Raw genomic sequence first — 26,205 nt, 5'->3', positions numbered from 1 at the left:
TAGACAACACTTTCATAACCACCACTTTTTTGAAGAATACAGCAGGGTGAGTGGTTAAATGCCTTGGGTGTCATATCTGAGTCCTTGAGTTCAACATCCAGCTCCAACACTCAGTTCCAGCTTATGGCTATTGACACAGCAGATACAAGTGACAACTTAAATGGTTAGGTCCATTCAGCCTAAGCAGGAGACCCTGACTAGCTTTCTGGTTACCAGGTTCATCTTTGCCCAGTGCAGGTCATTTCAGACATTTAAAGAGTGAATCAGTGGGTAGAAGCTTTTCAATTAATGATTTTAACAAAAAAGAATGTGATATCCTGCCCCCCAAGAAATATAGCCATGGCCAATGTCCTTTCCCTTTGCAAAAATAACTTAGGACAAAGACACTGAGAGTTCGTGTTCAAAAAACATCACGTTCAAAAGTGCTTGTAAGAAGATGGCAGTAAGACAAACAAAAGCTCAATTTTTGCTGGATTCAGTGACTGTGCAAGAAAAATCCTAATCAATGGACCACACTTCCCTGCAAGAAAAGCACCCTCTGGAGAGTCTGGAGGGAAATCAAGCAGCCATACCCACAGGACAGCTTTAGAGATGTCCAGGGGAATATCCTGCAACATTATCTGCAGGAGCACTAGTTCACTAAGCACATACTTCTTTCCAACAAGTATAAACTGAGGTACTAAGACAGACCCATATTAAATGTAGTATATAGCAATATTTTCATTTGCTCAAAAATGTGGAGAAGTAAGAAGGATATCAAAGCCTATCACAGACTGTCCAGGAAAGAGAATGAAGTCAATTTCTTAAAGGATCAAACCCATTTACTGGGTTCAGGACCAACCTTCAGGGTCACCCCAGGTTGAACAAGAAGTGACTTATGCCATGCACTGGCTTGGGGCATTATGTGCATCAGGTGAGCTGTGCTCTAAGGCCTGAGGCACACAGCGGTGGCTCAGGAGGAAGGATAGGGGAGAGCCACAAAAAATAACCAGCCAGAGAGGAGCCCACACCCCTTCTGACAGCACAAGCTACAATCAGAAACAAAGTATGCTCGAGTTTGCTGCACGTAGAGGGGTAACCTCACATGTGCCCCAGATGCAGGCATGTCAAGGGAACGGAATACCAGGCGATGGTTCTGAAATCCCCTGCAAAAGTCCCTAGGGTAGATGAGAGAGGGAGAGGCAGGGGCAGGAAGGGAACTGTTCTCAGCTACTGCCTGGTCTATTTTCAGCACGATGACTTCATTCTCCTGCTGAGGCAGCACACATGAATCCAATCCCTTTATGTTACTACAGAAAGACCAGAGATGGGGACTAGGGACTGCACACATCTCTTGCTTCATGTTAGGGACATCCTGAAGCAAGAACTGAAGCAGGTCCAGCAGAAAAAAACAGCCCCGCTCTCTTAGGACTGAAGTATTTCAAACAGCACTGAACCAACCAACAAATCTGCCTGAAAAACAACATGAGAGCTGTTGGGAAAGCAGTTAATAAGCCCTTTCTGTCCGTTGGTGCCACCCACTTGCAAAATGCATCCCTGTATCTCTAGCCACAGGAAGGCACCTCCTCGGAGAGCAGATGAGGGAAAAAGACTGGGCATTTCAGCCTGGAACCTGGTTTAAGGTGCACCAGGACCTCCACACTGAATCTTGGGAAAATTACCTCTGAGGACACAGGGCTCCCTCCAGAACCTTTTGGGAAAACACAACCAATCAGGCTGCGCAAGGGCCAGGCTTATTACTGTCCCTATTCGTTAACCCATTCTCAAGTGCTGCACAATCTTCTTAAAACTCCCAACCACCTTTGTCATGCCCACTGTTTCCATTTGACAACAGACAGAATCGACTAAGAGGAATGAGGAGAATGATTAGGCTGAAAAAACACAGCCAGGAAATCCCAAGCTTTTTGACCCTTGGGGTTACATGGCTGGATTGCCAAGCGGTATAACCTTGCCATTAAGAGGCTGAAGAAGGGGCTTAGGGTGCCCTGACACTTTACTAGTCTGTCCAGCACGTAGGCCTTCCATGTAACCTGCCAGCAAACTCCATGAGAAAACACTAAATGAAGATGCACAGAAATAGAATAACTCAATCCTACAATGTGGCTTCCTATTGACTTGATTTTGAGCAAGGTCTATTATCCCTGAATTTTCTTTCTTCAGATGCCCGCCCCTTCTGTGCAGTGTGCTTGGTTCTCTACTGCAGGATTCAAGGCCAACTAACTGTATGATGAACCAGCAACTCCTGGCATTACAATGCACCAATCCAAAGCCAAAGCCAGGAGCCTCTTCCAGGTCTCCCACTTGGATGTAGGGTGCCAAGGTTTTGGGCCATCCTCAACTGCTTTCCCAGGCCACAAGCAGGGTACTAGATGGGAAGTAGAGTAGCCAGGACAAGAACCAGTGTCTACATGGGATCCCAGCACGTGCAAGATTAGGCTTCAGCCACTAGGCTATTGGACTGGACTCTATTAATGATTTCTTTAAAATACATAATAACTTGAGACTATGAAACAGGACTTTCACAAAGCAGAAGTCATTCCTAATGTGCATGAAAGACACAAAGTTTAAATTAATGACTAAGTTCTTTAACAAGTAAAAACACTGCAGCAAAATGGAGAGAAAAATGACACAACATAAGCAAAGCTCTTCATCACTGGTTCATTCCAGCTTTGCTATCTAAATCCATGATCCAGAAACCATTTTTACCAAGTGTATGTTTCACTATCACCCAAACACTAAGAGCTCAAAATCTCACATGGGAAAAACCGGAAGATGAGGCCACTCAACTGTCCCTGCCCTGCTCTACCATAGCTCTGGCTGAATGAAGAAGAGGTTCAGATCTAAATTTCATATACGGCAAAGCTAACAACATCATCATTACTACTGTCCGTCTTGGATTCCTCCAAGCCAGCAGACCCAACCTCCTCAAGGTGTTCAGTCTTGTTTTCCAGGAAAAGAGTCACAGTTGGTTTGGCTTCTATTTGAATCTAAGCTTTGGGGCTTCAGTGTCTTTGTACAAAGTGAGCTCAGTCACAGAATCTCACAGAAGGGTACATACAGATCACAGTGTCATATCCAGAGACAAACCTGCAGAACGCAGTCCCTGTAGATCAGCCAATCAATCGCAGGCTAACACACACGCTGATTAAAACAACTTGGCATGGTATATCATGTCAAGTTCTCCTCACTGTACACATAATAAAGTCAGTGAGATGAACATTTTCACACTGTATTCTCTATGGAATGCAAAGAAAAATACAGTATTCAGAAATGCAAAGGTACTTGGGCAGGAACACAGAGGGAATCTTAACCTAGGGATACACAAACCAGGGTATATGTAGGGGATACACAAACCAGGGTATATGTAGGGGGTGACAGAGTGGGAGGGGATGGGATCAGACCACCCTCTCCTCCCTATCCACTCCTCCCAAAGTACTTCTTTCTAAATGAAAATCAGGGTAATTTCTTGAAAAAACATCACTTGGTCCATGGTGAGCATCTTTAAAGTACAAAATGGCCTAAAATTGAAAACCTTCTGACCAACAGCATGACATATGACAACTGGAAAATTTCATACCAAAAACTTTATTTCATACACAAAATTATCCAAAGTGTTGTATCAAATTACTGTTATGCTTTGGCTAGAAGGTATACCTGAAACATAAGAATGGCTTGGGTACTATCCCCAAGATATGCCATTATCTTATAACTATTCCAAAACATGGAATACCAAACACTCCTTGTCTCAAGCATTTCCAATAAGGGAAATGCACCTGAAAACACCTCAGGCTTTGTAGGCCACTGGGATATGGAAGTAGCCACACACAAAAACCAGAAAGAATGGACTGTGTTCCAACAAAGACTTATGGATGCACTGTGAAGTTTAAATTTCACATTGGTTTCACATGTCACCAAAAGCTTCTCCTATTCTTTTGTTTTCAAACCTCAGAAGAAAGACCACTCACAGCTTTTGAGCCAGCAGCAGTCTGGGTCTGACCCATCCACAGATGACGGATGCGAACTTTTCACAATACAGCATATCTTGGCTTTTTTTCTTTATTGAGATTGAGAGGTATGCATAAAGCAGAAATCAAGTCAGGTCAGCACCCCAGCAGCATATTTATAACAGAAAGTATCTACCTTTGTTGCATGAATACCAAAGCAGTTTCAAGATCCTTTAACAGCCCCCTTGGCAGAGTACCACAAATTTTAAAATGTGCTTGTTTCTTGCTCAGAGTTCAAGGATTCATTGCCTTTTCTTCAAAAACAAACAAAAATCAAGAACAGTTGTGCATATTTTCCGAGTCCCATCCCTAGGTAATCTCCAGATGCCAGTTGTGTGCCTGGTGCTGGTCATGCTGCCCAACAGAAAGGACAACCAAATCTATGTTTCCTCCTACAGGTTTTGATCCCCTGGACCTTTCATGCTACAACAGCACCAGTATGGAGGTGAGGCCCTGGGGCTGCTCCCTCTCAAACTACAATCTTAGTTTGATCTACTTTGATCCATTGAATGAATTTACAGATGGTGTTTGCTAAAGGTTCGTGTACATATTGAAGACAAGGAGATGAGTATGGTCTCATAGGAATAATTCCAGACTCTAAGACCCTTGTTCTGTATCACTCCAAATCTCTTACCCTGGAAGAACAGACATGCACACATATTTCTTTTTTTCAAATAACCACCTCTTGAGTACAGCACCTGGTGAGCACCAATTCAGCCTTCTATTCAGCACAGGTCCAATGAGCCCTGGAGAGGACTGGAACTTGACCATCATGGAACTTGCAAACCAACTGATTTTTTTCCCCCATTAAAAACATACACACCTATCTCCCTTTACTTTAGTCCAATTTCTACCTTAATTTGCGGATCCGAGGGTGGCATAGGCTCTGCAATCTCACTGACCCAGCTCCACATAATGGCTGCCTTGTATTTGCTACTTCCATTATGAAGTATGACTCCACGAGACCTTGCCATCCAAAGATGCAAACTCCCTTGAATGATACATACACACAAGAAATTCTATAGCCAGGACCTATCACGGTAGTCTAGAGTCCTCACCTTGCAACAGGATTCTATACGAGTGCCAATTTGTATCTTGGCAGCTCTGCTTCCCTTCCAGTTCCATGCTTGTGGCCTGGGAAAACAGTCATGGATAGTTGAAAGCCTTGGGACCCTGCACCTGTGTGGGAAACCCAGAAGAAGCTCCTGGCTCCTGGCTTCAGATCAGCTCAGCCCCAGCCATTGCAGCCACTTGGGAAATGAACCAGTGGATGGAAGATCTTTCTCTGTCTCTCCTCCTCTCTGTAAATCTGACTTTCCAGTAAAAATGAACAAGTCTTAAAAAAAAGAAAGAAATTCTATAGCTATAACAGGTGCCGAGTGGTGTTTCCGCCAAGGCAAGGTCTGAATCCCACAAGAGGGGAGGTAACTTTGGGAAGGCCAGTCCTTTAAGCAGACAAGAAAGCCTAGCATCAGACTCTCATTGGAAGAGATGCTGGTTCTTTTCCACATAAAAGAGGGTTTCATTAAATGTTCACAAACATGCTCATAAGCAAGTGTGACCAGCCTCACTGAAGCTGGAGAATCAGAGCAGACATCTTTGTCCACCAGTGAGGATTTAAGAAGGCCTTGGTTTCCATAGCAACGGTTCCTTTCTCCCTTGAGTTACTGTATTGAGGTACACAGATTCCCTTCCACTCTGCAGAGTTTGCCCGGCTGGGCCCACATCTTGCCTCTGAGCTTGAGGAGTCTTCTGCCGATGCTGGACTGGCCCTCTGACTGTGGACAGTTGCTCATACTCGCTTATCAAGGAACCAGCCACCCTGTGGTCACAATGGAAAACCTGCAGGTGATACAGAAACTCACAGTACTACACGCCTCTTCTGTAACCTGCCCTGTCCATCCAATCTCAAACTTGACTTCAGAGATACCCACAGAAGATTCATGGGCTCTGGGAAGCTCAAAATTTCACACACATTTGTAACAAAGTCTAAAACAGTTTGGAAAGCTGCCTGAGCCATCAACAAGAAAGCCTGCATAGAACACAGGGTGCAGGACTTACCCAGGACTAAAACCCAATGGCCACCCTCAAAAAGGGAATTACCCTCACATAGCCACTATGTGGGCATTAATTAAAATCTCTTATAGCCGCCAAGATATTCTTTCCACTTACTTTAAAAAAATCCTATAGAAAGTAACAAAGAATTAGAGTAAGTGAAATATTAAGTCAAATTGGCTTGCTCATTACTTATGTATTCATATATGAGCCCTTGAAACCACACAGGGAAAACTAAGACTAAGAACTTCAGTTTTCAATATATTGCATAAAAGGAAAATATTCCCCTTGAAATATTCCAACAGCAATTTCTTTCTTACTGAGTTGGAGCAATCCCATCTGTAATGGAGGGCTTCCCCCTACAGCAGGACAATATGATGGAGGGTGTAGGATGTGGACATAGAGCAAGAGCCCCAGGCAAGGCCAGGAGTCGGGTGGCTCAGGTCAAGAGAGAGGGAGAGGAGTCACCCACACAGGAGTGTCATCTCCTCTGGATGTCAAAATCCGGAGCAGCATCCAGCTGCTGCCTCGCTCTCAGAGTGTGTAAGAAGGAAGCCCTGGGAGCTGAGCCCGAGGACAGGGCCTGGTAGGAGGGTGCATCACCCCAAAGTGGAGGTGGAGAGGATTACATCTGAGAAATAAAAATAACAATAAGGTCGTCTACATGCCAACCTTGTCTGGTGCTCGGCTTCCAGAACCCAATTATAACCTACTGTATTAGTGGCATATAACATAGCTATTATGCTAATGGCATATTATTAGAGAACTTCCATTATATTCATGCATTTGAAAGAACACCAGGCCCTGACCACTCATAACAGAGAAACTCAACAGCCTATTACATGTGTCAGAGAACATTCCTGGTGCCAGGTCTGAGTGAAGGCCTCCCCTTCTATAACACAGGGAGCCCTCACCCCAACATTCCTTGCTCCGAGGTCCTGGCTACTCTGCATCAATTACTCCAGGTTCCATCCCTCACAGAGAAAGGCTAATAAGCAAGGCCACGAAGACCCTCAAAATCAGATGGGCCGTTTCTGTAGACCACGGGGAGACAGCTTCTTAATTACATTGAAGCAAATTAATAGCCTATTCAAGCCTACATGGGGATTGAGTGTCATGACCTAGAATAGAAAAATCTCCCCATATGGAATAGACGCCTATGTCTTAGTGTTAGAAAAAGGGGGATTACAACCTTCAGCTTTCTCCCAAGGGAAAAGCAAATGGAATCTCCAAGTCTTCTGGCCAGGGTGGAAGGGTTTTAAGTGATTTCTTCAAGGTTACAACAGTCTTAGCACCAGGATAACCTCCCTTCTTTTCCATTTGAAACCTCGTGTGGTTTGTAAATTTACCAGTGTCTGCATTGCTTTCCCTCTCTTCAGCCCTATTTGGATAACAGTGGCTCCCTGGGGTAACAGCCACAAGGCAAAGCAGCTGGAATCCATAGGGAACGTGGCCTCCTTCCAGGCAATGGGAGAGGTCACAGGTGTGAGGGGCGGCCCAGGGACAGGGGCTCACCCCAGCAGAGTAAACCTTGGGATTCACACCTCATAGAACAGGAAGGCCCTGGCCGTGGGATGGGAATTCAGCAGACAGGCCAGAAGGGCCCCCAGGGAAGTGGAAGGATTGCAATAAGGAAGGGGAGTCCACACACTGCACGGGGAACACAGGGCAAAGGCTGCTGTCCGGTCCAGGCCAGTGCTGAGCAGTGCCTGTTTCAAAGATGGGGAGCAACACGGGAGCAGACATGCCCCGGGAGGCACAGTTTCCTGAAGACAAGGAGTACCTGACTAGCCTCAGTCATGTGTAGTGACATTTGAGTCACAAGTGTATAACAGACATAAAGGCGCAAACCCAGAGGATTTGAAATTCAGGTAACCATTTTGTCTCTCTCTTTTTTTTTTTGTTTTTTTTGCATAAACAATGGTCAGCCACCTTCTCCCACCTTCAGACCATCTTGGTTCCTCTCCCTGATTGTTTCTAAAGCAGCAAGCGACAGCAGGTGAAATAGTCTGCTGGTCCTGTTCTGGTTCCATGGGCTCTAAAGCCTGATGGTTAACATTACAGTATTTACATCCAAAGTAAGCAAAAACACAAACAAAACTCATCTCTTATATGCTGATGTAATTAGAAAGGAAGTGGTCCACTATTCAAAAACATATTACATCAGAAAAACTGGAAGAGAAATGCTCACGTAGGAACTGAGAGCAGAAAACAAAGCCTTTCCATAGCCTGGACAACATTCCAAAACCAAGACCCACGCACAGGCACTCTGGGCCGGGGGCTCAAAATGTCCTAGGCAGTTCCCACAGGTGCTACCTTTTGGGTGCCCGAGGGAGAAACGGGGTACCACCTCCAAAAGAGGGAAGCCCAGCTGCAGATGAGAGGCAGCACAGCACAGTACCCAGGAAGACACAGTGAGCAAGCTGGCCTTGGCCACGTCCGATGTTCCTCCCACAGATCCAGGTAGTCACAGATAAGCCACACAGCCTTGCTAACAAACCCTGAACCGACGTGGGATCTGGGTCAATGCCCCTCACGGTGAGTCCCACAGGATACAGGGCAAACCGGTATCATCAGGAATTATCTTACTGAGACAGTCAACTGATGGCTAGGCAGGTATAGTCAGGACCCAGGCCCTCTGACATGACAGGTTAAAGCCACAGAGCCTAGTACACTACCTCCAGGGGCAGCAACAGAAGCTAATGTAAGAACAGCCGTAGGACCCTAAGGAGCCACCACTCAACCATGGCAGAGGGTCAAGCAGATGGTGCCCCTCAACATCATATGCCCAAGCCCATCACCAACTCAACAGTGAACTCTGATTCCTTGGAGGGCCAAGAGGAGAACCAGGCTTTAGGGTCATCACATACTGATAGTCTAAACAAATGGAATTTTCTGATAACAACAGAACACAATCATTTGGTTTGCAGCCACAGTCGAGACTGCAAACCCATTGCCAGGGTAGAAACAGCCACAGAAAAGCAAGAGCTTTTCACTGTATTGTTTTCTAGACAAACAAACTGTGAACTAGCTTGCATTCTCTTTATTGTCTTGTTTTTTGGTATCTTATACGTCATTAAAAACAATCTGTACAAAGTCTTTGTTGAGTATTAGAATGAGACAGCTGGGTTACTGGCACGAGGAAACGCTCCATCTTGTCATTTTGCAAAAGGAATGCATCTCCATAATTAATGATGCTTTTGTCCATGCCAGAAGGAAAATCCAAAGGCTCAACTACACTTAAGTAAATTCCACCCAAGCCAATTGCAATGCGATCTTATAAATTAGAGAGCAACAGAGAACAAGATTTTTGAGTCAGAACATAAAGAAAAAGGACTGACAACATGGTATGTTTCAAGGGAGAACTTGGGTTGGAAATATCACTTTTTGAAAGGAAGAGCAGATTTTCTTTTTCCTCTAGAAGAGACCTAGTAATCAAAACCTTTAACATTCTCAAAAAAAGGTTTATACCAGAGTCCTTCAAAAGTTTGTAAAAAAAAAAAAAAAGTAGGCTTAAAAGATAGGCTTACTTTGGTACTAAACTTGTGTAATTTGAGGATTTTTTCATATACACCTCAATGAATTTTTTGAAGGTACCTCAATATGCATAAACTTAAAAATTTTTCACACCAAATTAAGCTTATCTTTTAAATTCCAATTTCCACAAATGTCTTCCTTTATTTTTCTGAGGGGCAAAGAGACAGAGATCAACAGATGAAGGAGTGTTGTCATGCACTTTTCATGGCCAAAGCCTACAAACCCCGGGGCTGGACCAGGGCTGGACCAATCGCTGGGAATACAACTCAGGTCTCCCTCACAGGTGGGCAGGGACTCAGCCATCCCTGCCACCTGCCAGCATCTGCACTGGAAGCAAAATGCAGGCATTGCAATGTGGCATCCATGTGTTTTAACCAGACAGGTAAAACACCAGCTCCTCCACAAACGTTTGAAGAACCTCGTGTGGGACCAATGCTATGTGTGTATGAAAGACTTAGTAACTCTGTTCCAGAGAATACCAGACACACTGGCCACCAAGTATAGACTGGGCACCTTAGAGATGATAAGTCTGATAAGGGGTGTGTATAAAAGGGGAGGAGGAAAGGTCTAGATACTTGCAAAGCAGGGGCAGATGACACATTCAATCCCCAATCCTGAAAATCATTCAGATTACTACTCCAATATTCACAAGTATCCCCAGCCTAATCAAATAATATAATAAACTAATAATATCTCTAAGTAGAGATTGTATTCATATTTGTTTACAACTGGAGTAATTCATTCAACAGTACTGATGCTCACAAAGGGAGTTTTTCTAATGCTAATACAAGTCTTTTTGGAGGTAAATAAGGACTGTCCAGGTCCTAGCTAGAGCAATAACAGACAGACGAGAACAGATGGGCCAGCACCCAGGACGCACAACCACATCTGCGCCCTATAGTTATCCTGACAAGTAGGTACAGAGGACTTGACTAGCAGCCCATGGACAAACTGACTCACCTGGAACTACACAGCAGTGAAGAGGTGGCCTGGGCCTGGAACCATCTTCCCAATCCTGGCTCCAGCCCAGCCACACCCTTACTCCCTCACAGGGGTAGCTTGCAATGTCAACTCTGGGCACTGCTCTTATTCTCCTTCACCTTCTGACAAAGAACGAAGGACATCACCCTGCATATTGGCATGCTGCACAATGAAAAGGAGATGGTTCTTCAGAGTGGGATGTAGAGCTGGGACAGGTATGTGGCACAGCACATGTGCTATAGCTTCAGGATGATCACATCCTATATATACCACAGCACCAGCTTGGAGTCCCAGGTCCTCTGCTTCTAATTCAGCTTCCTGCCACTCTGCATTCTTTGATGGCAGTACATGACAGCTCAAGTACTTGGGTTCCTGCCATCCAACTAGACATCTGGACTGTGTTCCAGCCTCCTGGCCTTAGCCTGGCCTACTCTTGGCTGTTTAAGACATTTGGGGAGTGAACCAAAAGATGAGTTTTCGTATCTCTCACTCAGCCTTCCAAAAACAATAAAAATGTCAAAACCAAAATTTTTAAGTATGCACTTTACATTTACAAAACTTTATACAAATGATTTAGCAGAGCAGTGGTGTCTGATGAAACGATACACAGCCATCACATTCCTAAAAATCATGACTCAGCTATGAGTAATAAAAATGTAGTTTGGACAAACTAATCTGTCCAAAACTGCCTCAAAAAAGAAATAGCCACGGTTTCACAAAATTGTCCAATGAAACACCTAACCCAGCTAACACACTGGCTCCCAACCAGACAGCTCCTGTTCTGTCTGCACCTCCAGGAACCAAGGGGCAATGTCTCAGTAGTGTTTGTTTTTCCCAACTGCAAGGAGTAAAGGTCAAAAATGCTGCAGAACATCTCACAGGTACAGGACAGCCCCACACAAGAACAAAGCATCTGGTCCTCAATGTCGACATGGCTGAGCTCGAGAAAGCCTGCTCTCTACAATCCTGAGTGATTCAGCTGACCCCAGAGGGGGAAAGAAGGGAGGGACTGAGGCACCACAAGAACCAAAGGAGGTTCTCCTTTTACACCAGGGGACATGTGGACGAAGCCACTTCACCTCCAAGCCAGGGCCCTCATTCGCAAATGGGACTCTAGGCATGGACCTCAACAGGAGATTAATCAACGGAAGGACTGGCACAGTACTGGCAGTAAACGCTCAAAGCTGAGGCTGGGCAGAGATCCATTCCCCATGTGACAGGCAGAGGCTCCAAGGCACCTCACTCTTTCCCTGTAAGATACTCAGAGCAATAGGTACTCATCTTACCATGGGGAGAGGCATTTCTCTACCCTCGACCTCAGGAAACAGTCTGTGTACCTGCAGCTGGTACCTGGGGCTCAGGATGGGTCACTGATATCTGCCACACTGGCACCCTGGAAGTCCACCTGTAGCTGGGGACTGGGAAGGCTCCCACCACCCCAGGAGACAGGTGCTGCCTTACAAGGCTCAGTATTTCCTCCAGTTGCAGTACAAGCTGCACATCTTGCACTCGAGTTTAAATTGTATTATCCAAATGAAGCATCACACTCACAATCGACATCCGCCTTTAACAAGCACAGATGGCAGTCACGTGCTTAAATGACAAATCTAGAGCTGAAACCCAGGCACGCAATCCCTGGCTTCTCTGATCTCTTTCCCTGGGTGGGTTTAAAAGACAGGGGTCAGGACATACCGGATGGTCAGTGCGGGCAGAGGGCGGAAAGCCTTTTGTCCGCCCTGCAGCCCTTCTGGCAGATCCAGCAGCCCCACAGAATGAGGGGTGAATGTCAGCTTTGCATTCCCGTTTACTCTGAGAGCAGACTGTGGATTAGTGGCACAGGAAGAGGGATTTTCATTCTTCCAGAATTCTTTTGTGTTTCATCTGATACCTTCAGTCATTTCTGGGAAACCATATATTGCCCTGCTTTGAATGATTATATTAAGAGCACACAGTATTTTTTCATTGTGCTGGTATCAACACACTTCTCCCCTTCCCTTATTTGAAGGGAAGAAGGAGCTGCATTGTACTGAGCTGTGAAATGCGCTCAAATGCGGCTCTAAAGGGAAGTACCACCTAGTGGCTAGATATTCGTTTCCATGGCAACAGGGTCCCTGGGCCCTGGCATACACAGCAGGAAATGCTGCAGATTTCTATAGCAGTATCTTTTACTAGAAACAAGAGATCCGCCTCAATTGTAAACATTTGGGAATCAAAGGATCTGCGTACACACACACGTGTGTGTGTATGTGTGTGCGCACACTCACACATGGGTATCTCTAAGTCAGTGGAGATGAACAGAGAGGCCTCATTATTCTTACAGATAACAAGTTTGTGTCAAATGTTACAGACAAGTCAGATAAAAGCAAAAATAACTACGCCAAAAGCAAAAATGCCTGTCGTAGAAAAAGGGGAGACCATGATGGAAATGGAAAGCTGCTTTGGAAAACCAGATGACCAAGGACTGTTGGGCAGTAACCAACAATGTTCACCAGCAGGAACACATGGAGAGCAAGAAGCAGAGGGTTTTTTCACAGCCATTTGCTTCCTATTTGAAGACCCTCACACATGCAGATGAACAACTGACCAACAGGCTCATGAGGCAGCCTTAAGGGGAGAACGGAGATGGGAAGTGCCAGACTAGGTGGCCTCCAGCAAGGACATCCATCACACAGACTCAGTTTACCCCCATAAAATGAAAAGGCACTTGGGGCTATAAGGGCGGGAGATGTGGGAGTGAGAAAATATGATAAAAGAGAATATTAAAAATAACACACCGGAGTTATCTTAAAAAAAATACCCTCCAGGTAATTCTCTCATCGAGCTTTCTAAAAATAAAGCCTACAGATTAAAAAAAAAAAAAGTCTGGAGAATTCGCTGGCAATTCTTGATGACCTAAGACCTTTTGAATATCCTTTTTCTCGGATTTATTTCCCAGGAACACGTTTTCCTATAGCCCAGGACACATGCAAGTGCAATTTTTAGTTCTAAGCAGTTTCTGCATCGCCTGGTGTCTTTTCAGATGGGGCCGTTATCAGAGGAAGCAGAGCGAAGGCATCTCTGTGGCCTAGCAGGACAGACTCATCCTGCAAAAATGCTGGTTTGACAACTTCAAGTGTCTTTAAGTTCACATTTACATTCCAAGCGGTTATTTTTATCTGAGACAGGTGGGTCAGACCAGACCAAGTTCACAGCTCTAGGACACATGGTTTTCACAGAAAGCACGGGACATGGAAAAGGCCCTGGGTGAACTGAAATAATTGCACTCTTTCATGAATGGGAATCAGGATATTACCGAAAGGAAGGTGTGCATATGCATGCATGTGGCGGGGGGGTGGGGCAGTGGGAATATTAACCACATATTAAACCAAAAGCCAATCTGTAGGAAGCAGAGTGAAGGGGACAGAATGAAGACAATGGCAAGGGACGAGGGGCCGTGGGGTTAGCTTGTATACAAAGAAAAGGCAGGGAGCTGCAGGGGAAAACTGCTGAGGGAAGCACTTTGTTATGTAAGCCACCAAGGGACACAAATGACCATGCCACTCACAGATCCACTCAGCTGCCCCACACACTCCTCCCTTCCAAGTTCAGTCCTCTCGCCCTTCCCCCACGTTCCACCCTGACCATCCCCTACTGCAAAATTCTCCGCCACTGATCAAGGCCAATGAGATTACACAGAGACCAGCACACATCACAATCCATACATCAGCTAGGAAGGTCCACTAAGGTTCAGCAGGAAAACGCCCCTGAACAGAGCAGGAGAGAACCTTGCTTAGTATCCAGCAACCCACAACCCGTGCTTGCCGGGACTCGGAGGCCCTTCCCTATCGCCACAGTAGGATGATGGTATTCAGCGACTTCCTGGCCACCAAAGGTAAGAGTTCTTCCAAGGGGGACCTGCATGAGTTCCTTTTGGGCTAGCACAGGATCACTGCTCTTTTTGGGGAGACACAGAGTCAAAACACCACACAGCCAGGAACACTGGTTAACCACAATCAACAGCCTGTGTCTGCCAACTGCTGCCACTCAATCCAAGAGCAATAATAAAAGACCACGTGCAGGGAAGAGGCCGGGCTGCTGTCAGCTATCAGCCTGATGAGCCACGCAATTGGAAAGTAGGATTCTACTTCCCCACTCCTGGGCATGGCTCCCCATTCCAACCTCCAGGTTGGAGGAAAAAGAGCTGGCTAGGTAGAAACTGTAAAGCTGGAGTTACATGAAACACTTCTGGGCTTGAAAAGTTAACACAGAAGTCAAGAGTGAGTGAAGTTTCAACAAAACAATCTGGTTAAAGTAAAACCTGAAGATAAATACCATTCTGCTTAGAGCAGGGAAATTGGTTCCTAGCACCCCCTCCCCTAGAAGAGAAGATTCCCTCCCATCCTACCTTCCCAGCCAAGAGCAAAGGGCCTGAAGGGGGCTGCACTTTCCACCTGACCTAAGAAGAGCAGGGCTCTCTTTGAGCCACAGTAAGATCCAAAGCATCCAGAGACTTCAGAGAGGGGTCAGCCAGAAGCGAATCCTGACATCCCAAAGTGGCACTGGGTCCAGCCCTCCTGCCATGTGAGCAGATTCATTCATTCATACAGTCTAACTATAGTCCAATATTGAATATTGAATATTGAATATTCACCAGATTCAAAAATGTTAAATGGAAAATTCCTACAATAATACAAGCTTATAATACAGTCATAAATGTGTCACTGCTAATCTTACTGTGTCTAACTTATACATTAAAACCTAATCATAGGTCCTGGCACGGTAGCCTAGCCACTAAAGTCCTTGACCTGCATGCACTGGGATGCCATGTGGCTACCGGTTCTAATCCTGGTGACTCCACTTCCCATTCAGCTCCCTGTTTAGTGGCCTGGGAAAGCAGCTGAGGACAGCCTAAAGCCTTGGGTCCCTCCACCTGCATGGGAGACCTGGATGAAGGTCCAGGCTCCTGGCTTCGGATCAGCTCAGTTTCGGCTGTGGTGGCCACTTGGGGAGTGAATTAGTGGATGGAAGATCTTCCTCTCTGTCTCTCCTCCTCTCTGTATATCTGACTTAAAAAAAAAAACCCCTAATTATAGACATGTATGTATATGAAAAAAGACAGTATGAAGAAGAGTCTTCAAACAACATGGAGGGCCCACCATGATGGCTCAGTGGCTAAATCCTCACCTTGCATGTGCTGGGATGCCATATGGGTGCTGGTTCACGTCCTGGCTACTCCACTCCCCATCCAGCTCTCTGCTTGTGGCCTGGGAAAGGAGTTGAGGACAGCTCAAAGCCTTGAGTCCCTGCATCCATGTGGGAGACCCAGAAGAAGCTCCTGACTCCAGACTCCTGATTCCAGATTGGCTCAGCTCTGGCTGTTGCAGCCATTTGGAGAGTGCACCAGTGGATGGGAGATCTTGCTCTCTAAGTCTGCCTTTCAAAAAAAACTAATATATATATATTACTAATATACTAATATTAGTAATATGTATATATTTTACTAATATAGATATATATATTAGTAAGTCTTAATAAAAAGGGGAAGATATACATTAGAGGAAGATTAATTATGCACAGAAACCAAAATGTTGCACCCGAATAAACATCTTTGACTCATTTTCCAAAACCTTGTTAAAGTTTTGTATTCTCCCAAAGTCCAGGCATTTACAGGGGTCCTGGAAATGCATTTCCCAGACACTGGGAACTAGGCTATGTATTAACATGGTACAAAGTCAAGGTTGGCTCACAGTGTTTTCCATACTCATGCCCTGTTTTTGGGTATTAAAGACGATCTGGGATGATTGGGATCCACTTCTTTCCTGCTGAAAATCTGCAGCTCCCTCTCACAGCTTTCATACTCTGCACTGAAATGTTGCAGACAGTTTTTCAAAGCTAGGAAAGTAATGAGATGCCCACAGAGGCAGACACAAGTGAAAGCTATACAACACTGTACCCTTCAACAGCCCTTGCTGACACTAGAAAATGCTGCCCTGGCCTCCAAGGGTCAGTGCTGACTGAGGGCTAGCTCACCCACCTGGCCAGCCCGATGGGGGAGTGGCCAGGCTTACAGGTGTAAGGACTGTCTTCCTGAAATAGGTTCCTTTGCATGCAGGTCATCATGTCAGTCAGTGCTGAGCTAATACAAATATGGAAAAATGGAACCTTTGCTCCATGGTGTCTAGGATATAATAAATCGTTCTAGACTAAGATTTTATGACCAATAGTACGGGAGGAGGTATGCTTTCATGCTGATCTTTTACAGGTTTATTCATTTACTTGAAAGGCAGAGTGAGAAAGGAAGGGAGATAGGGAGCTATCCTCTGCCCACTGTTCACTCTCCAAAAGCCCAGGCCTGAGGCAGGCCAAAGCCAGCAACATCTCTCACAGGGGTGGCAGAGTCCCAAGCACTTGGGCTTTCATCAGCGGCCTTCCCAGTTACTTGAGCAGGAAACTGGATCAGAACTGGAGCAGCCAGTACTCTCATACGGAACTGTCAGTGGTGACTTAACCAAAGTTAGTCCCTGAACTCTTAATACAAATTGTACATTTACCAGAGTGTAGAAGCAACAAAATATGCAATTGTGCCTAGTCCTAATCAGCGAAAATTTCATTACAGACTCATTATTAACCCAAACATGCACATTATGCTATTAGCTACTCATTTTCTTACATTAAAAGTCAACAAAATAGCTTCTATATAATTCCATATTCCATTTTGCAGCAAGTATATAATGAATAGTCTGATATTGTTCATAGTAACTAATTTTGAGTTTGCTCTAAGTAAGTTTTTCTTTATCAATATCCACTACAAAACATGCATTGAAAGAGGGGGTGGCATGATGGCACAATTGGCTAATCCTCTGTCTGCAAGTGCCAGCATCCAACATGGGTGCCAGCTCATGTCCCAGTTACTCCACTTCCCATCCAGCTCCCTGCTTATGGCAGGGGCACTCACATGGGAACCCTAGCTCCTGGTTCTTGGCTTCAGATTGGCTCAGCTTTGGCCTTAGCAGCCATCTGGGGAGTGAATCAGACGATAAAAGATCTTTCTCTGCCTCCTTCTCTCTGTAAATCTGCTTTTCCAAAAAAATACATATAGAGATTTTATAATATATTTAGCATTTTTGTAAAATATATATAAAGAACAAAGACCTTTCAGAGGCTCCTCCTTTGTGAAATGTTGCCATTTCATGATTTCAGACAGCAGACATCACTACTAGCTTGAAATTCTACACACCTGCTCAAATGGCATACTCTTTAGAGTAACCAGAATTCCCTCCTACAACTTCCAACCCAGGGGACTCAGAAAATACACCTAAGTGCTCTAAGCCAAAGTCTGGACTAAGGCTCCTCTCTCTACACAGTGTAGATATCAAATTGTCAGAGACTCTGACATGGCCTAACAGCCCAACCTTCAGCTCACATATCTTGCTGCTCCTGAAAACAGACTGAAGCACTTGTTACACATTCATCATTTCCCTGGGGAACACACAGATCAGTGAGGAACTCCCAAAGAATGCCTACCCAAAAATTCGCTGCAACACAGCCTGTAGCAGAAAATACCTGGAAATAATCTAAACATCCATTAACTAAATGAGTAATATTGTGCCACAGGCAGGGCCATTCAATTCAGCCATTAGAAAGAATGAGGCAGGGGCTGGTAGGGTGGGACAGCAAGCTTATCTGCACATAGAGCCCGCATCCCAAGTGGGTGCTGGTTCTAGTCCCAGCTGCTCCACTTCCGATCCAACTCCCTGCTAATGATCTGGGAAGGCAGCAGAGGATGGCCCACAGTCTTGGGGCCCTTCCCAGCACCCACGTAGGAGACCTAAAAGAAGTTCCTGGGTCCCAGCTCCAGACCAGTCCAGCTCTGGCCATTACAGACATTTGGGAAGTGACTCAGGGGAAGGAATATCTTTGTCTTTCTCTCTGTTTCTGCCTCTGTAACTCTGACTTTCAAGTAAAATAAATGACTCTTCATAACAACAACAACAATAATAATAATAATCTATAGTTACTTCAAGATGTTATAGTAGACTGTTGAATAAAAAGCACAAGAAAAATGTTTTGTAGCAGTTACTTTCTTGAAAAGATCACATCAAAATATTTGGCTCCATTTTTCATTCCACATAATGCTTAGTAGCCAGGATTTTTTCCCTGTAAGACATGCTTCATTGATGTAAACACAAAAATATCTCATTGGGATATTTTATCTTTGGAAATGCTGGGGTAGAATTTAATCCCTGTACTTGGCTGTTTCAAAATTTTCAAAGTACACACTCCATAATTTTTTTAGTAGAAACCTAATAAAAATTTTGTCTGACAGTGATATACAAGAAGTACATTGCCATCTCCGTAAATCCACCTTTGTCTCTATCAACCACGTAGCTATTTTTCAGCCATAGGAGAGTTCTCACACTCCCAACACCCAAAACACGAGGACATACGGCCAAAATATTCTAGCATCAAGACAAATGTGGCCTCAATTCCAGAACATCCCAGGGAGTCTCTTCTTGAGCAAACACAGTCACCCTTGTGGTCTATCTCACAGGACCATCCAACGATTCAACATTAGACTATGAGACCAGGAGGACGTACTGGGCTCAGCAGCTGAGGCACTGGTTAGGACATCCATGTTCCACATGGGAAGCCTGGGTTCCATCCCCACTTTTCTGCTCCCAGTGTCCTGCCACTGTTTGTCTAGGAAGACATCAGACAATGGTTTGAGCATTTGGGTCCCTGCCACCCACGGTGAAGGCCTGGATTCAATTTCTGGTTCCTGACTTCAGCCTGGTCCAGGGTGCTGGGAACATCTAGGAGGAACCAGTGGATGAAGGCTCATTCTTTCTCACGTGCTCTCCTTCACACTCTCTCTGCTCAAACACATTTTTTAATTACATACATATTAAAAATTACTAATCACAGGGCCCGGCACCATGGCCTAGCAGCTAAAGTCCTCACCTTGAACACGCCGGGATCCCATGTGGGCGCCGGTTCTAATCCTGGCAGCTCCACTTCCCATCCAGCTCCCTGCTTGTGGCCTGGGAAAGCAGTCAAGGAAGGCCCAAAGCTTTGGAACCCTGCACGCATGTGGGATATATCTGGAAGAAGTTCCTGGTACCCGGCTTCGAATCAGCATAGCATCGGCCATTGCGGTCACTTGGGGAGTGAATCATCGGACAGAAGATCTTTCTCACTGTCTCTCCTCCTCTCTGTAAATCTGACTTTCCAATAACTAAATAAATCTTTTTTTAAAAAAATAGTAGAACTTTTTGAGGGGACACATTCAGGTAGCCGACATAACAAGACATACATATGGGTGATAAGTCCAGTTTCAAATACTGCCTATGTAGAAGAAAACATAAAATAGACCTAGGAATTTAAAAAAAAAAAAAAGATTTTATTTTATTTGAAAGCCAGAGTGACAGAAAAGGAGAGCCAGACAGAGATCTTCCATCTGCGAATTGAATCCTCTAACAGCCACAGCAACCAGGTCTGGGCCAGGTCATGGCCGAGAGCCTGCAGTTCCAGCCAGTGAGCTGCAGGGCCCAAGCACTTCAACCATCTGCTGCTGCATTCCTAGGTGCAACAGTGGGGAGTTCGATAAGTGCAACAGCTAAAGCACCAACTAGGCACTCCCGTTTGGGACATGGGCATTTCAAGCAGCAACTTAGCCAACAACGCCACAATACCCGCTTTCAGACTGAACAATAGGAGCAAATATTGGCTTACCTGTTAAGTTCTGTAGGACTGCACTTTTCTAAAGTGTCTTAAATAATTTTTAAGATGATTTTGAAAAGATGCCAGTTAAGACCCACAGCAAGCTGACACTTTTTCCCAGAGAACCTTTGCAACACCACTGCCATCTTGGAAATGAGGAGAAATATTCCTTCCCTTGGGGAAATTTCCCTGATGTCCTGAGCTCAGTTAACAGCTCACGTTCCCAAAGTTCTTGAGCACTTTGTTCCACCACTATTACTGTATCAAACATACTATTTCTCCAATAGCATTCTGTATTTGCACATCTCATTTGCCTCACTTACTCACAAGCTCCAAAAGGACAAGCAGAGGCAGGCATGGATTTTTGTGGTCCCACGACACTGCCTGCTATCAGAGATGTCTCTGGGTTTCTTAAACGAATGGCAAGGGTCCTTCCTGGCTGTACAAGTAAGTACTTAATGAGGCACCTGTGATGACGCAGGTCCAAGAAACTCAACTCTCACGTGACTAGCAAACACCACCACCCATCCCCCTGCCCTGCTGCCAACACCCAAACCTCCCAACATCTCCACAACGATGAAGACAATGAGAACAGAGATATAGAGGCAACAGTGAGAGCCAGACAAACAATGGATAAGAGGCAGGAGAGAGGAGCTGTGTTGTCACGAAACAGCCAGTGTCCCCTCTTTTGGATGGGGACCCACACTGGGCCACACAATATTGCCTGGCAATATTCTGTCTTTAAATAAGTGATGGATATTGTCTTCATTTTCTTCCTTTGCCTTTTACAAGTTAGAAAAGTTCTTGGTAGGATTCGACATTTGCTGAAACAATCACACACTGTCCGAGTATCTCCCCATTTCCATGGCTTTAATATATGCACCTTCATCATTACTATGTTCTAGGCACTGACTGGTTTGGCAGGAGGGGTGGAGGGTGGAGATGGGCAGTTCAGGCATGAATAAGTCAAAAGTCTTGAGTTCAAGGGGTGAGAATCAGATGTAGTGACATACGCCAAGAGGAAACAAGATGGGAGATGGGACTTAGGACAAGAAGGGTTCCTTATTTTCTGTCAATCCAGAAAAATGGCCCATCCATCATCTACACTGCTTCCAAATGAGGGAAACCACAGGATGGCCCACGTCAAGAGGGAGATGACAAGCGAGGGCAAAGCTTAGGGCTCTTCACCCTGCAGACACTGGAAACAACCAAGGAGCACACCAGGCCACCTCGTCCCCTTGGCACATGATCACCTGGAAAACTAGTGTCTACTCCTAACATGCACTCTGAACAATGAAAACCGCAAGCCAGCAGAACTCTGACAACGTGAGCCTCATGTCCCAGGGAAGCCATCCACAGAAGAGAGTTTGCACACTGTGCATGGTTGCCACTGGATGCCAGCCCTCCATCTGCTTACCACGTGTGTTGGTGGCCATGTCAGCCACTTTCTGAAAGGCATCCAAGAAGGCAGCTGCCGCTACTACAGTTGTCCTGAAATGCAAGCAGATAACAAAAGCATGAGCAACGTCTCACACTAGCAAACTCATCCCTGCTCCAGAGCTAAAATCCTCCACTATAGAAAGAAAAGAACCTGCTAGGAGAAACAAGGCAATAGTATAAAGACACCCAGTGGCTAGAAGGTCCCACTCTGCTGTTGCCTTGTGTTGAACAGCTGGTAGGTAACTGCTGGTAGCTTTTCCTATCCTATTTGTTCTAACTATTATCAAATGTCTACCAGGTAAAATCCTACAAAGGAGGAAACACAGGTTTTTCAACCTTAAAAAAATAAGTCATTGCAAAATACAAATGGCACAGGTGGTAGGATTAACTGGAGAGTAGAACCAGAATTTTAAAAAATCACATGAACTGGATTAATGGTTCCATCATGAAATGACATCATGAAGTTCACAAAACATTTTGCGAATGGCAAAACGGAGGCCCTAACATCACTGCAGATTCCTAATCCTCTCGAGTACTGTCCAATGCCCTGAGCACTCTGTGGTCTATTGGTGGCTCTAGAGTCACAACCTAAGACATCAGCCCATGAAGGGGACCTATGTGCATGCAGAGAGTGGGTCTCAAATAAATCTCGAGCAGACAGAGGCCTTACAACTGCACTTGCAGCTTATCTGAATCCCCCAGGCGGCAAACTACACAGGAGTAAGGACAAGAAAATCAAAATGGAGGGCGAGGGCAGGGGACAGGCCTCGGACTGGGATGACCTTTGAAGAGAAGCCACAGTGGCCATGTCACAAGCCTCCTGGAGGATACTGGGAGTGGTCCCTGGAAAAACCTGAGCCATCAGCCCTCAGGGTCCAACTCTCAAATGAGGTCTGGTGTTTTTCCTGAACAGCAAGAAACATTCCACTCAGGTTTCTAAGACAGTGACATACACAAAGACACAGTGGGGTGGATCCGGGGGAAGGGGAGGAACACTTAGAAGTGTATGTTTTTTTTTAAGACTTTACATGAAATGCAAACTCTGGAAAAGTTCCCTTTAATCAAACATGCTGGGATTTATAAATAGCCCATTCTGATTTGCAATTAATATCTGACACAATGGCAGGATTTATGCCCATTCACTTCAGTGCCAATCATCCAAATTTCATGAGCCAACTGCCCAAGGGCCTTGCATATAACACACTCACCAAGATTCCACAGCAAACTAGGACAGTGGGAAATTTGGGGGCAGTAAGAGCTTTTAAATGACAGTCCTATTTCACTGTCTAATGTAGTGATAAGACATCCTGGCCTGCTCCGATGGCACACAGCAATGCAGGCCTCGGCTTCACACAAATGAGCGATTTAGCTGAAACACGCCAACAGCCACAATTTCCTCCGTGGTCCTCACTTCATCCTTCCTCAAATACAGCCAATGAAGTCACACGAAACAGACCTCTGTGCTGTAAGTCATGTCTCATTTGGACAAAATAATTAAGAAAGCTGAAACACTGTTGAAAACACAAAATGGACCTTGTGTAATGAGGATAAGCCTCCTATGAAAGTTAATTTCATGTGCTGAAGCTGGCCAGAGAGTCCATTGCTTTGATCCCTCACTCCTTCAGTGGAGCACAAGAGAATCATTCTCTTTGGTCAACCCTAACAATCTGCCAATCACAGGAGGCCAAGTAAGACAGTGAGGAAATAGTGGCAAGGGTTGGTTTTCCCATTGGAGACCTCCCGCAACATGGAGGTGAACCCATCTGATACACGGATAACAAAAATGGAGTAAGTGTAGCTAGATGGGGCAATGCTCACACAGGCCTCCGAGGCTCAGCCTTGGCTGAGTTGGCTCTAATGGACAACAGAGTTCACATCAGTCTGGAGGCCCAGCCCTGGTTTCAGAAATACTGGCCCCTGCAAAGCTGAAGAAAAGGAGGGAAGTCACCGCCATTCCTGCCGCCAAGGCTCAGGGCAATAACCACTGGTGTTCCTGGACAGAGTCCCAAGGAGGTCAGATCATCCCTATCATCTCTGTCACGCATACACCTGCTTATCCAGAACACCACTGGCCCTTATCTCCCACTATCCTCATCCGTGCACACCCATGAATGCCATCCTCCAAAATAAACTGGATGGGGGTTACCAGGAAAATGACTTCTAATGCTCCAGCCAGCACGGGCCACACTTCAGAATTTCATATCCAGTGATCTCTGTACAGCGCAGGCCAAGCAGCAACAGCTTCTAAGGAATCTGGTTTGTTTCTGAAGCAGCATTCTTGACACATGAGTTGCACACCATCCAACTGACCATCTTAAAATTAGGAGTCAGTGATGTTCGCCAATGTACAGGTGTGCAGCCAGGTGCACAATCCAGTGCTGGGACTTCACCACCTGCCCAGAGAGCAAACCCTCACCCACCTGCAGTCAGTCTCCTCCAGCCCAGTCACCACCAATCTACACGAGACTCTGCAGACAGAATTCCCCCAGGCCCTTCGGGTAGATGGACTTACAAAACCTTTAATACCAGGTTAAACTCTCTAAACAGGGAGTCAATAAACAGGATGGACAAGAACTCAGGCACAGGAGCCAGTCTACTTAAGGTCATTTGGTCACTTACTAGCTGTAGGACTATAGATACGTGATGTCATGTATCTGTGCCTCAATTTTCCCATCAATAAAATGGGACTAAAAACTATACTCACCTCCTGAAGTTGTGAGATTTAAACAAGTGGATACACAACTGGTACCAAGTGTGCATTACATAAATGCTACCCACTGCTACCTTACAGACTTGGAATACCGTAATTGATTCAAAACTCCTGCAGAAAGGTGAAACAGCTAGGAGAGCAACTTTACCAGGAGCCAGGACACAGTTGGTCAGTGATAATGCTCAAGTCACATGCTTCTCTCTTAGCTTGCCAAATGAGCTGCAGCCTGCACCTTACCCGATCCCAGTGCATCCCTAAGGATGCTGCCCTTCCTTTTGGAACACAGGCTTCTACTTACCGAAGCTGAGACTGCAGCTTTCCAGCCTTGTTTATGAAATCTTCCCAAACCGGATAGCTCCCCTACAACGAAACAAAGACATCAGTAAGCCATGCTGTAACAGACCTCTGATTGGGACATTAACAGAACACCTAAACAATCAGCGTATGCGGTGTCTACGGTACGCTGCCCAGCTTACACACACACTGGCACAGTGATGGCTTTAGAATGCATTTAGTCTCTGTCAACTTGTAAACACTCCATTCATGGACTGGAATGGAGTCTGGCAAGCTTTAACATCCAGTTCTTTGACTTGACAGGTGGCAGGTCCAAACTTAAGATGTTCAGAACATTTAAGGCTCAATCCTAAATAATTTCTTCATGCAAAATGGTTGGGGTTGTTTGTCACTTACTCCCAAACAGCAAGGAGGAGGGATCCAGACCCACTGAGGCTCCTCCCCAGGACAGGTGGCTACCGGGCAGCATAAGCAGACTATCAGAATCTCAAGGTTGGAAAGTTGTCTAAATATAGCCCTTCAGCTGCTGGCAAACACCCAGCATCAATGCACATTATAACAACAGGTGGTCCTCCAGCACACTTCAGCTGACAAGGAGCTATCAACCTGCCAAGACAGCTGCATTACCACCCTGTCCTTGATGCTCACAAAGCCCCGGCTTTAACCTTGTAGCTCTACAGTGCCAACCTTCTGGCAGCCGTCAGGGTTGAGATCAATAACCTCATTTGGGTATGGATGACTTTTCAAAGTCCTATTTCCATCTCTCCCATCTTTCCATGGGATCTGTATGCCCCTACAGCATCTCCCTCCTCTCCTATGGCACAGGCACATACTCAAAACTGCAGGTGCAATTCTAACCAGGGCAAACCAGAGCTAGGCTGACACCTCCCTTCCTATGCACATTAAATGTGTCAAGATCAAATAGCCAAGCCACCAAGAGGTGACTCAAAAGAAGCCCAGGAAAGGGGAAACCATGGTTAGCGACATGGTGTGTGGCAATGAATCATTATAAATAGAGATCTATGACCAAACACCTGGTGGTTATGGTTAACAGAACAGAATGTAAATATTATGAGCCTTGATAAAGTAAAAATATCACGTGCCATCTTTTAATTTTGTTGATGAGGAGAGAAGGAAACCATAATGAGGTTAATCATGTCAGCTTTCCTTATAGAAACAAGGAAACGGTTTCAAGCACAGCTGAACAAAAACACAGGATCGCCTCTGTAATGGTTCTCATCATCTCTTTTACAACAATTTCTCAACCTCACCCCAATGATGTTTTGGGCTAGATAGTTCATGGGGGTGGCAGCTAAATATCCTGTGGCATTCCAGGCTATCTAGCATCACCTCTGGCCCCTACCCACAGCGCACCAGTGGCATCTATCCCTACTAGTTGGGGCAACCAAAAATGTCTCCAAGTCCTGCCAGATGTTGGGGGGGGGGGACAAAAACCAACCCCCCAGTTAAGAAACCATTGCTTTA

General features: G+C 45.4%; 1 protein-coding gene and 1 long non-coding RNA gene across 5 annotated transcripts in view; both read right to left on the bottom strand.

Moving 5' to 3' along the window:
* Nucleotides 1-26,205, bottom strand: part of MTSS1 (MTSS I-BAR domain containing 1) — a 151,114-nt gene that overhangs the window by 103,727 nt on the left and 21,182 nt on the right. For all 4 annotated transcript variants that reach the window (XM_040979317.1, XM_040979315.1, XM_040979318.1 and 1 more), the window contains exons 2-3: nt 24,725-24,786; nt 21,694-21,767 (exon numbers count right to left, since the gene is read on the bottom strand). In XM_040979317.1, the coding sequence (XP_040835251.1) occupies nt 21,694-21,767; nt 24,725-24,786 (136 nt within the window). The remainder of the gene's footprint in view (nt 1-21,693; nt 21,768-24,724; nt 24,787-26,205) is intronic.
* LOC121155878 lies at nt 23,581-24,695 on the bottom strand. Its single transcript, XR_005883768.1, has 2 exons — nt 23,863-24,695; nt 23,581-23,641 (listed from the first exon to the last, which is right to left on the bottom strand). It is a non-coding gene; the product is annotated as an uncharacterized LOC121155878 (long non-coding RNA).

Source organism: Ochotona curzoniae, unplaced genomic scaffold, assembly GCF_017591425.1.
Source record: "Ochotona curzoniae isolate NIBS_2020 unplaced genomic scaffold, NIBS_Ocur_1.0 contig_3190, whole genome shotgun sequence".
NCBI lineage: Eukaryota > Metazoa > Chordata > Mammalia > Lagomorpha > Ochotonidae > Ochotona > Ochotona curzoniae.
The sequence above is the reverse complement of the archived record's forward strand: the minus strand, read 5'-3'. Positions and strand labels throughout refer to the sequence as shown.